This window comes from Aptenodytes forsteri, unplaced genomic scaffold (assembly GCF_000699145.1).
Source record: "Aptenodytes forsteri isolate BGI_AS27 unplaced genomic scaffold, ASM69914v1 Scaffold172, whole genome shotgun sequence".
Lineage (NCBI taxonomy): Eukaryota > Metazoa > Chordata > Aves > Sphenisciformes > Spheniscidae > Aptenodytes > Aptenodytes forsteri.
This window is the reverse complement of record NW_008795018.1, coordinates 1,017,766-1,030,744: the sequence shown is the minus strand read 5'-3', so window position 1 is coordinate 1,030,744 and position 12,979 is coordinate 1,017,766. Positions and strand designations below refer to the sequence as shown.

At 37.5% G+C, this 12,979-nt stretch overlaps 1 protein-coding gene across 2 annotated transcripts in view; it reads right to left on the bottom strand.

Moving 5' to 3' along the window:
* The window catches only part of VWA8 (von Willebrand factor A domain containing 8), a 211,062-nt gene that overhangs the window by 72,503 nt on the left and 125,580 nt on the right, over nucleotides 1-12,979 (bottom strand). For both annotated transcript variants that reach the window (XM_009275642.1, XM_009275641.1), the window contains exons 27-29: nucleotides 6,296-6,404; nucleotides 5,213-5,351; nucleotides 3,720-3,922 (exon numbers count right to left, since the gene is read on the bottom strand). In XM_009275642.1, the coding sequence (XP_009273917.1) occupies nucleotides 3,720-3,922; nucleotides 5,213-5,351; nucleotides 6,296-6,404 (451 nt within the window). The remainder of the gene's footprint in view (nucleotides 1-3,719; nucleotides 3,923-5,212; nucleotides 5,352-6,295; nucleotides 6,405-12,979) is intronic.

Sequence of the window (12,979 nt, the reverse complement as noted above, 5' to 3'; positions counted from 1 at the left end):
TTTTCTGCCGGGCAGCTTTCCAGCCACTCTTCCCCAAGCCTGTAGCGCTGCATGGGGTTGTTGTGGCCAAAGTGCAGGACCCGGCACTTGGCCTTGTTGAATCTCATACAGTTGACCTCGGCCCATGGATCCAGCCTGTCCAGGTCCCTCTGCAGAGCCTTCCTGCCCTCGAGCAGATCAACACGCCTGCCCAACTTGGTGTCGTCTGCAAACTTACTGAGGGTGCACTCAATCCCCTCATCCAGATCATCGATAAAGACATTGAACAAGACCGGCCCCAAAACTGAGCCCTGGGGAACACCGCTCGTGACCGGCTGCCAACTGGATGTAACTCCATTCACCACAACTCTCTGGGCCCGGCCATCCAGCTTAGTCTGAACAAAAAGATAGAGTCAAAACACGTTGCGCTCACCAAGACCAATGGCCATTGCGAGGAACAGAATCATCTACTCTTTCTTCCAAGAAGATGTAAAGGTGGCTTAAAAGCAGATAAATCTCCGATTTGTGCTATTTAAGTTAAGTTAAATCCCAGAGGAGTTTAGTTTTAGTAAAATTTTATTTAAAAGGACAGGAAGGAATGGTGATTTTTCATTTTATTTCACTGGAGGGCTCTATTGAATCCAGACGGACGTCATCTGGGAAATAAATCACACAAGCTTATTTGAAGAGCCACAATATCATCATCTCATCCTTCCCAATAAGGTTATCATCCATTTAAAATTGTTCTTTTTTATAACTTAGTCAGAAACATTCATCTCCAAAGACCTTTATTAAAACAAAATTTGGGAAAAATCTTTAGCTTTTGGTATTGTCTAATTAATGGATTACATTATTTATGAAATATCAGCTGTCAAGTGGTCTTTTTTTAAGAAATGCAACTTCTTATTTCTATAAATACTGTTAATATTTCTTGGTCTTTTTGCAAGTACATGTTGATGAACCTCTAAAGCATCACATACATCATTTACATTACTTGTTTTTCTTGAAGATCTGTTTGAGGCACCCTTAGCACAAGTAGCTAACCCTTGGAGCCTTGCCCAAAGTACAGATGTGCCACTAATCTACCTGTCTTGACGTGTGAATGCTGCAAATTCTGAGATTACAGCTGCCAGTGACCTTAGTACACCTGAAGGTAGGCATCTTGACTATGTGCCAAGGCTCCTTCTGTAGCCAGTGGAAAGAGATAGGCACCTCCAGAGGGCAATTCACCATGCTCTACCTTAGCTGGGATGCATTGCTCTTGCAGATCACCTTTATCCTCCCAACAGATACAGAAGGTACTTGGATGATTAACTTAGACTATATGCTTACCTGCTAACATCTATAATAATGGATTTAACTTCATACACAGCAATATCCACCTCATTTCACAGATGCCCAAAGAAAGCACATGATTTTTCCATGGCTCCACTGCAGGAAGAGTTGGGAATAAAACCTAAGCTCTATGTGGAAAAATTAAACTACTTGAGAATCCTTCTTTTGATTCAGTAGGAACTAGAAATGCAGAGATCCTAACACATGAACCCTAATGTAAGGAAGGACAGCAGTGGCTGTGAAGACTACAACAGCAGCATTCGTCTGACCTGTGCTTTGGTACCTCATTTAAAAAAAAAATCCCAAATAAATTGTAGTCCATGGACACGAGCATGCGATACACAAGAAAATCCTTTTTCATCATTTCTTCTGCACAAGATGCTTACTTAAGTTCCTCAAGAAGTCTAAAATTACTTTTGAATGGTCTCCTAAGTATACAATAATTTTTTGCAACCAAGTTTGTACTTTAATGAAACATATTTTCACACTCAATGAGTAAGGTCTATCTTAATGTTAACACTGCGGAAAAAGTCCTAAAATAATGCAAAGCATTCAGAATATTGTAATTCTGTATTATTTTCCAGCAGTGTAAAACAGGCTTATTTTCAGACAGGATTTGTTCACCTGTAGCACTTGCTAAGAAAGGCAAGACTGAAATGGGCAATATTTAAGCGTTGTCAGAGAAAAACATGAGGTTACAGCTCAACTGAAGTCATCTGGAAAGGGGCACTGAGCTACCACAATCTCTCCACAGAACAAACTTTATTTCAGAGTTTAATTCTGTCACTGAAAAATATATTCCATGAGGACAGGCAAAACCAGTCACAGAGTTAACTACCTAAAGCTTCACAGATGAACCTTTGATAAAAACTTCATTGCTGACACCAAATGCTGCTGTGATTTGGTTAAAAACAAAACTAGCAGGACAATTATTTTCACAGTAGGAATTTCAGAGACTTAGAAAGCAAAGAATATTGCTGGGCTTTATATTAAAAAGTGTGAGACATTCTAAACGTTCTTAGACACGAGATAGACTGTCATCTGTTTTACAGTTTCCTGCGTTGACTTCGCCAAAAAAGGCCAAGGATTGTTTAGAACCAAACAAATGTGTTATGTGCATCCCAAAATAGCCCAAATGGTACTTCTACAGCTGCTCAAGACAACCGCACAGGCAATCACCACAAGCAGGTAACTTCAGAATCATATTTTTTCCAGTTGGCATTGGAAAGTGTCCAAGGCAAAGCTAAAGAAGGCATAGGCAGTTCTACTAAAGGTGGAAGAATTGTGTTTCTCATAAGGCATTGAGCTTAACTGTAGTGTTTGAGACCAGAAAGTGGCATCAACACTTGACAAACGTTCCTGGAACAACAGTATCACAGAGACACTAGTTATGAAATGACTGAAAACTACTTAATACTCCAACTCAATGTAGGAAAGGTTCTTCTAGATCAGAGTCTCTCACCTACTGAAAAATGGGCAGAAGAAATTAAGAACAACAAAAGGAAAAGGAAAAGCCAACCAACAATAATGACCAGATTAAATGTCCATGTCAAACCACTATGACTGGTAGGTAACATCATAAACTATTATTAATATTAAAAAACAAACAGCAGCAGGACTGTATCAACTGTTGTCCCTTCCCACTCCTGGGCAAAGAAGTTTTTAATTGGAAATGTTCCAATCAGTTCACTGATAGTAATGGAAAGTGGAAAGTATGTGGAAAGTATGCAATACTTGACTTTAAAAAAGGATTCAAGTCAAACCAACGCTGAAGTCATCAGTGGTTCTAAATTTGCACTGCTGATACACTAGATGTCAAGGCTTACATAGTCTTCTTTCTAGTCTCGGTACTTCAAATGTTACAGAATGAGAAATATCAGGATTCACAAAACAAATCAGAAATAGTGGCATGAAGCAAATACAAGCAACATTTTACTTTGTGACTCAGAAAATGTCTCTTTCATATACTATTTGAAAAGTAAAAAGGGGACAAGATAGGAGCAGAACTTAAGTTCACAGCATAAAACAGCTTACTTTGTACTTTGCACTTTGCAAACATATGCTGCTTGACTGAGACTCCTGAACTCAACTCACTATCTCCCTTTCTCCCATGAAGGCCAGTCTCCCTCTATCAGTAAGAGAAATAAGATAAGCAGGTAGAACTCAGCTTCAAGAACGCAAAAGGACATTGTCCAGCTAAAAAGCACAAGAGGAAAATCTACACATAAAAACTAAAGCTGAAGGCAACTCCTAAGCTTCAAGTATAGTGAAAAAGAGAACATTCAGAAGGGGGTAGGCTTGTCCAGGCTATTTCAATCCATAGAGGTAGACTCCTCAGCGATCCTACCCTTATGATACTACTTTGCTTATCACTAAACATTTAGCTGTATTTTCATTTTTTTTACCTCCTCTTCATGTAGAACCACTTGACCTTTGAGTGGATTTCCCAGCAGTGCCACAGTCACAAAAGGTTGCCAGACATTTCCAACTGTTCTTGGGAAGAGGTCATAAAGATCCACAAAGTATCCACTCTTACTAGAAACGTTCATGAAGTACAAGGAAACAGGATTGCATGTAGTAACGTAAAGAACATTTTCGGCTTCCTCTTCTGAAATAAGAAAATAAAATTAATGAAAGGCTACTGACACTGTGCATTGCTCTTCTGGAAATATATGTGTCATAAACTCGGCAGATGATATAGCAAAATGTACAGCAAAATTACCACCGTTGACACATGAAGATAAAGAGAGAAATGGTCTCTTGATACTAACTAAACGTTAACAGGCAGAATCTTGCCACAACATTATTAACTCTTTAAACAAGTAGTGCAAGGCACATTTGTGTAGATATGACTGCAGTGCCTGCCAGCTGCTAGTATACACAAAATCTGTCCAGATGTTTTTGTTTATAAACTTGGTTCTCCCTCCTTCTCTATCTCATCCTCCCTTTCAATTAATATATTTAATAATTAAACATGACATGAATGCAAACTTTGTATGGAACTTTTCACATATAGCATCTTCCTGACTGAGTTCAGACAATTATTAAAATCAATTGAAAGCCATGTAATTTCTGTTTTGCTGTCATAAAAGTTTGTTAATGTATTTGAAACTACAGCTACAAGCAGAAAAGGCAGCATTCCAGTACTGATCATCAGTGATCTGTTTATAATACACAATAAAGTTTAGACATGTTTAATGGTGAACCCTAAAAACATTTATGAATGTTCCCAACAGTGCAATTCACTTTGGGACACAAGTAGTATAGGTAACTAAGGCAGGCTTGATCCAGTGAAAAGAATTTTAATCGGTATAAGCACAGGAAAAAAAAGCACAGCACTCTGCAAGTTACAAGATTTGTATTAAAACTGAATTGTCCTAGAGAGAGAGGAAAAGTCAAAGAATTGTTTTTCTGAAGCAATACAGTGTTGAACATAAAAACTAAACAGACTTGCAATTTTGTGGCTTTGTTCTACTTTAATTACATATCCTTCTCTTAGTTTGAGAAGGATGCATATCCTTACAAAGACCACAATGTCTCAGTGAAATTATGCTCCCATTTCAGTGGCTGATTATTTTTGTATTTCATCTACTGTTAAAAAAAGTGCAAAAAGATAAATTATTATTCCTATACTCCATATCCTCCATTCCCATATTCCAATTCTTAGTATTATTCCTATACTCCATTGCAAACATAGCCAGAAATACACACTATTGTAAATGCACTGAAGTGGTGTTATTACACTTAAAATCCCTCATATTGCCCTTTTATATTCTGCCACTGGCTGTCGGCGAGCACTTATGAAGTCAACAGCTTAGTTCTTCCTCACTTCTAGGATATTTCACGTATTTATAATATTGGGGATCATTACAAAAGTTACTAGCTTTTCTTACCGCACCTTTTGTTACCGTGACATCGCAAACTAAGTTAACTTCACCCAAAGGCAGCGTCCAAAAAGCAAGTTCTTCTGTAAAACTGAGGGACCTGGCTTCATGTCGTTCCAGTGGAAATCCTTGGATATTTAAGTACACAGGGCCCTAAAACAAATGATAACAATGAGGCCTTGCTAAAATATTTCACTCACCCTTCTTTATGGAAATCTTGAAGCCTTCTTCAAGACTGTTAATACTATTAACAATTGAAACAGACCAATTACTAAATAAATAAAGGGAAGAGGAAATGCTTTTCTGCAAGCTCTCTGAATGTCCATACTGCCATTTTCTTTACAGTATAGAAACCATCATGCCTTTCCTCTTTAGTCTTTTATTGGTTTGAAACTTACTGCTCAGTGGCATGAAGGAGGTATCATGTATTGATAAAACACAGTCCATACAAGGAAAAAATCAGAATATTTTTGTTTCAAAGAAGTTCAATGGCAATTTCTTATTATATAAAGTTTAAATCTCACCCCTACATCACATTAGCAGTTCAGGTTTTTCCTTATTCACTGGAGTAATAATTACTGAAGTCAAGCCAAGAACTCAAAGCTGAAAAGGACTTAGAAGCTTTGGCTGCAGGTCAAATTGTACCAAAGGTTCAGATTCAAACTTGGCAGTACCAAAGACCCATAAGAGTTCAGCTGCATGCAGAACAGAAACAGAAAACAGCTTTCATTTCAGTCTCTGATCTCATCCAAAAATTGAGATCTGAGGCCTGAAACCAGCCACCTCTAAGCATCCAAAACAGCTCCAAAGTTCCTTCAAATATGCTATTTCAATATCCTTATAAAAACCTCTTTTCAACAACTTCTGACCAAACTTACTGATTTGAAAGCACATCTTATATTGTGAGGGCCAGGTATACAAAAACATTCATTTTTCTAGTCAGTATAAAAAACCCAAGAACAGGTAACAAGCACCACGCTTTGTATATACTCTTTTTCCTGAAGAAATTAATCACATTTTAGATTCTTTGCATCCCAATACATAAAAACAGTATTACATGAATTAAAAAAAAAAAAAAAAAAAAGTTTTTTTTTAATCTTTACATCTATTTTTTGAGTTTCTGTTGGACACAGCAGTTTCTGTCGTGCATTCCCGGGCTGATCGACTTTCCAGTAGCCCATAAATTTATGATCTGGTAATGGCAGTCTGTCAAACAACGTAGGAACAAATGAATTTTTATGTTCATTAACCAGCAACTGATATGGAATAAATAAACAACTGCATTTTTCCAACGAGACATATCTGAAGATTCTCTTGTAGAAAATGCTTCCTTGCTAAAGTATTTCATTTCTTTTACATTTTAAATCACAAAAACTTTAGCCTTCTGGAATACTAATACAATCACAACCTAAACAGCATCATAAAAGAAGCAGTTCACATAATATGGCCTCAAAAGGAAAACCTTCCCAGTCTGAATTATTTGAGATATATAATAAAATATATCCAAACACTCTCTTTGCTGTATTCAGATCAGGCAGGGTGTGATAGTACCACTTAAAGGAACTTCTGTCAGTGGCACACTCATCTAAAAAAACCAGCAGAATAAGCACAGTAAACACTGTGGCAAGTTAACCATGCAATAAAAGTTCAACGAATTATTTCCATATATTTTGCCACTGACATGAACAAAGGCAAAGGAACACAGACGTGAGTATCCCACTGCCTTCTGGCCAGTACAGTCTACAGAAAGGACAGGGACATCTTCGAAAGCCTCAGTTGCTTGCCTTGGTCTAATTTCTTAATTTCTGTACCTTTTATTTAGGGAAGAAATATATGGGCCACAGCAAAACTCATTCATATAGGAAAAGAAAATGCTGGTCTATGCCAAAGTAGCTTGACAGCAAAATAGGGACAAAACAATTTTTACTTCGTTCTTCTGAAGTGATTTGCAACCACTGAAAGCAGTTTAACTTCGTTAATTGGCATGAATACCTTCAAGCTAATGAACTTACCACTTTTAGTTTCTTTTATTTGGGATCAGTTGCTCCTAAAAAGACCTCCTATCAAAACTGCACTCTGTCTTACACGCCGTTGCACTTTATTGTACAGCTACAGAACTTGGCAAGAGAACAGAAGACATTCCTTCTCCCAGTTTCTATAAATATCTCCAAAGCCTATTTTAAGGAAGTTCTCTTAGACTGTTTGTTAAAAGTCTGTGCGTGGTCTCTTCTGTCCTGTCTGATGATGCTCATTCCTACTGTTACAATTATTTCCCCTCTCTGCACAACCAACCTGGCCCCTCTAGATATTAGAGGTTTGTTTCATTTCTGCTTGATATTCTTTTCAGAATAAGAAGGGGTCCCAAATCAAAAAAACCTCAGTTGGACTATACATGAATCTTGGGGAATTTTAATTTTACTTTTTGTCTACTGAGAACTTAAAGGAAAATTCAGGGAATGAACACTAATATCCTCTAATCTTTGCAAGTCATGCAGGGAAGCCGCATTAACATTTCTTACTGGTATACTGACACCAAATCTCAAGCAACCTGGAGAAGCCAGTACTCACAGGCAGACAGTCACTCAGCCTCCATCCCCATTCTGCGTTTGGACCATCTGCCAAGGCAGTCAGATAGCCAGAGACACTTTTTGCAAACAGAAAATGGTTTGGATGCTATAAATTGTTGGTGCTCATAGGTAAATATCCAGCTGCCAGCAATATGCCATTGGGGCATGTAATGAGGAAAGTGCATCTCATTAATTCCCTCTCTTAGTCAAAGAACCAGTAGAGTCTTCACTGCCTTTTTGTTGCCTCGTTAAGAGTATCGATACATACAATGTTTGAAGAGTGATTTATTTTGCATTCTTCCTCACTTCAGTTTGCATTCTTCCATTCTTTACACCTAGCTAGTCTAGCCAGATTTTTCCCAAATTAAGAAGAGAAATGAAGCCAGACTCAAAAAAAATGCAAGTACAATATCTTGTAGATTAGAACATTCAACACCATTAGGAAAAACCATTCAGGATGCACTATTTCAACATATACACAATTCTTAGATAAATTTATTCATGCAGTCAGAAAATGGGCAAACAGTCAAGTCACTAGACTAAATGTCAGTTTATCCACGAACTGGAATTTTACTTCAGGCTTCCATTTGGGTTTCAAAATGATTTGTTGGCAAAACGTTTGTTATGTCTTGAGCCAAAACTGTCTTGTGTGCAAAAAGAAACGAGATTTTTTTTTTGCTATGGTGACTCTTGTGTGCAAAAAGAAACGAGATTTTTTTTTGCTATGGTGACTCCGAGTAGCATAATCTCTGATATACCTATAATCAGCAATAATTGTTTCCCGTTAGCTCAATGGAACATCAACTTCCATTTTGGACTTCGGTTTTAATTCCTTACACATTACTCCCATGGACAACATCCTAGAAATCAACGGGTTCACTACTAATCATGAATACTTATTAAATTTTAAAACAAAACATATGTTAATAACCAGCTCTAACCAAATACCCTGCTTTATATAGCAACAGAATTACAGATTGCATTCCCAAAGAAACAAAACATTTCCACTCTGTTTCAGCTTTCTGGAGATTTGCTTTGCTAATAGTTCCTCTCTTCCCCCAGGAACACTGATTTCTCCTTTCTCCTAGATTCTTGAGGTTTTGTTCTCTTTCCTGTTTCTGAATGACTTAGTTTCTCTGGGGCAGCAGACCAAGTCATCATGAATGGCAAAGAGGAGAAAAAGGTAGATCAGAATTTAGGAATAAAACAGAAAGCAGAATTCGTAATACAAAGTTCTTTGTCAAGAATAATAGAGACCTTATTCTTCCAGGGCCTGACAATTCTTTTTTACTCCATCTCACTGCTCTCTCATAAATCTGGTCTAAGAAAGACTAAGAGTATTGAAGAAGCTGGTGGCATTAAAGGTCTTATAACCAGTCTGCCTCCTGAACAATTCTCAGGACAGAGTGAGGATGCAGAAGGACTGGAACAACATGCCCACACCGAAAACGTGTATACATCTTAACAGTTTTCCTCTAGTGAATATGTATGATACGCAGCGAAGGAGGGAGATTTTCTTTTCCCAGGACTTATAAGTAACAAGCAAGTTTTGAAAAGAACTTGAAGTGACAGTACTAGTAAAAAGCTTCACAAGGCGCTCCTGCCACGCTGCTGTATTTCAAATTAATTAACCAAATACCATTTACATAAAAGGCAGACAGAATACTACGGAAATGCCACCATGGGCAAAGATCTGCGAAGCAAAGCTATCTGATGGGTGTAAAAAGTGCAGTGGCCGGGCAAGAACGGTACTGAAACTGCACTGCTCTCTCCAGCTGGAGTGTACAGAGTGATCCGTAATTTTTGCTTTCCTCAAAAGCTGGAAAGGGTTTCTAGAACAGAAAAACTACACAGCAGACTGCAGAAGTCTTGTAAGAAAGCCAAGGCTTAAAAGCAAGTTCTAAGGAATTATTCCTGATCAGTTCTTTGATTATGGATCTGTTAAAGCCTGTTGCTTAAGGAAAATTTAGAAATATTTTTTAATGTTTATTTACTCTTAATTTTACATCCTGGTTTTCTACAAGGTCACTGCTGTCCATGAAGTGGTTATATAAGCAGGTATTCTGTTTAGAAAAGGTGATTGCACAGGACCTACGGTTGATGGGACAATTCTACAAAAAATTACTATTTAGCCTGATTTTCTTCATACATGGCGGTCTAAAGGGAGACAATCTGTCAAAAGATAATTCTGTAGTGGCTTCTGGTGTTGGAAAACTTTTCAAAGTGACACCTACAGAGCACAACTTCTTTTCATTTGTTATCTTTTTGATTTTAGAAAATAAATTCATTTTAGGCTAATTAAAAAAGACCCAAACAACTAGTCAAAAAATCAGTAGAACATGCTCTATAAAGTTATTCATTTAGCTTTCTGAGAACACACTGGAAAATGGCTACAAATCTTTAAGACTAAAGTTCCACTGAATGCAAATTCTCTACAGCCAGCTACCGTAGTAGTACAGCTGCAGACATGAACTATGACAGGCAACAAAGCTGCTTAATACATGGTCTTGTAAACCAGCTCAGTGCTGGCACAGAATGTATTATTCAAGGACTTCAGTAACAGCCTGTGCCCTATCTAGCTGAAGAGACTTCTATCCCACCTAACTTTTTTGGACTTAAGTAAGATAGAGTTTGAAACCAGGAAAATTCCTTACCAAACAGATCTCCGTACTTTATTTAAACATCTTTAGATTAAAAATATAAGCAGTAGACATACAGAACAGTCTTATGTTAGGCCTCCTGTTCCCTGACAGTCAAGTGCAGACCCCCTCCTCTGCCTCCCCCCACAATGCACAGGATGGACAAGAGACACACATGGTATGAGACAGGTCTCAAGAGAAAATTAAAGCCGTTAAAATTTACGTATTTACATTACATATAAAAAGTTCAGTTCATATAAAACGAATATTGAAGTTATAGCAAGCACCTGGAAGTGGATAGCGACAGGAGAAAAAACATGGAATGGCAATTTCATCAAGGATAAATGCCAGAATTAGAGCTGAATGTTGTTTTACCTAGAAACTGAAATGGTCTGAACTGTGCAACAAAATGGCAGATTAACGTGAGTTCAGACAAATGTGACATAACATGTCAATGGGAAAAACAAAGTGTAATTGTACATAAAGAAAGGTAATGAGTCAGTACAGTGAGTGATCCATTTTAACCACTATGTCTTGGCAAAACATCATAGACAAGCCATCTGCTTTACACACAATACTGATAAAAATTATAAACTATTGAACAGGTGATACCAGGAGATACAGACAATATCATGATGTTATAAGCTGACAATACTGAACATGTCAGTGCCTTGAAGAATGGCCATCCTATTTGGCAAAAAAAACCCTGAAGGAAACAAAAAGCCCAAGTAAAGCATTACTTTAGTAATAATTTATTATATATTATTATATAAGTCTAATATATGATACCAATTTTGGAAATAAATGAATTGGCATCTACAAATTAATTTCTTTCTTGAGACAGTAACTGCTGCAAGAATTCTTTTCTAAATGGTCATTACACACCACCTAATCTTTCCTTCCAAGACTAGGTATGTTTATTCCAGAGCCTAAACTAAAATTCCCATAAGGTTCACTGGTACCGTCTGTTAAATTTCCCCTGTAATTTCACCTGGATACAACCCTCAAAGTTCCTTCTATTGAGACCCTGTATTGTAGTGTGTTGCTCGTGTCTCTCATGTTTTTGTTCCTATATTTACAGCAATTATGCTTCTGTTATATTTACAGCAATTATGTTTCAGAAGCAATTTAAGTAATTCTGATTTATTCAAGTTTTCTTTTAGATTAAGTAATAGGTGTCAGACAGACTTCTCCAAAACTTATTAAAATAAAATATTCACGAATTGTTTGATCCAAGACATGCCAGAGACTACCTGTATAAAGGAGTCAGCATTTCAGTATAATTATTTTCCTGTCCTAGAATCTCCTGGAAACACTTCTGTACTGCAAAACTTCTTAATTGCACAAGATTTGTATTCTTATCAATAGCAATGATTTTGCTGCAGGTATGACTAACATCCTCAGGCAGAATACATTTGCACTATTATCCTAGTTTTCACGTTATTGAATAGAACCACTGAGCAATTTATTATGCTAGCTAGTAAGTCTTGAAAGTCTTGCAAATTAAGACAAACACAGAAGTGAACCTCTGTGGGGGTATGCTGTTGTCACTAGGACACTGTAGAAATCACACCTAGTAAACCTTCAGATTGCCAACTCGTGAGAGACGCTGATCTAGCTGAAGATGTGCTTCCTCATTGCAGAGGGATTGGACAAGGTGACCTTTAAAGGTCCCTTCCAAACCAAGCTATTCTATGATTCTCTAAGTAGGCAGGAAAACAAGCTTGAAATTGAAAGTGATCTTGACAAGTTAGAGAACTTTGTGTCTGAAAAGATACAATACAGTAAGAAAAGTGCAAGCATGAAGGAAGTTGATTACATAAAGTGAAGACGGGGTAAGTGCTATGCAGGGTTCTGCAGAAAGGATCTGGAGGCTCGTGTTTAGGAAACTAGGCATGCAAAAAACTAAATTTAGGAAACTGAATATTGCAAGAAATGGAAACCTACTGGGGTTTTTAAAAGGGACCGATGCATGAAATACATCTCCTCAGCCCTAGCAGAAACTAACCTGCCCAGTTTCACGCACAACGCATAAAGACGGACCTGAATAAAGTGGAGAAGAGGAGCATAAAAGAAAAATAAAAACAACCAGAGGCCTTAAAAAGGGGGAAGATTGAGTGAACTGGATGTGTTTAGTCTATAGATGACTTTCTAATGGCAAGGATATTTAGGAACAAGACTGACTTGCTTTGGGAGGTTATAGAAATCCATCTCTGAAGGTTTTCAGGCATGAATCATGACAAAAATCAGGCAAGAAGGTATTAGATTAACTTGCATCTTTTCTGAAGGAAGTGGGATGGAATAGATTAGCACCATTATCCTACTCTCGATTTCCTGGAAAACAATATAGGGGAGATCAGTACTCTAGTTCTAAACATGTAGCAGCTTCAGGAAGAACCTTTTCTGCAGTGGGCCAAACACCATACCCAATTACCTCAATGTGTCCATCACGTGAGCTTGCAATATGCACTGGAACAGATTTGGAGAGATTATCTAGATGTTATTTTACCCCAAGACAGAATCAACTATGTCTAAACCATTCCTGAAAGATGTGCCTGTAATTCAAGGTCATCCA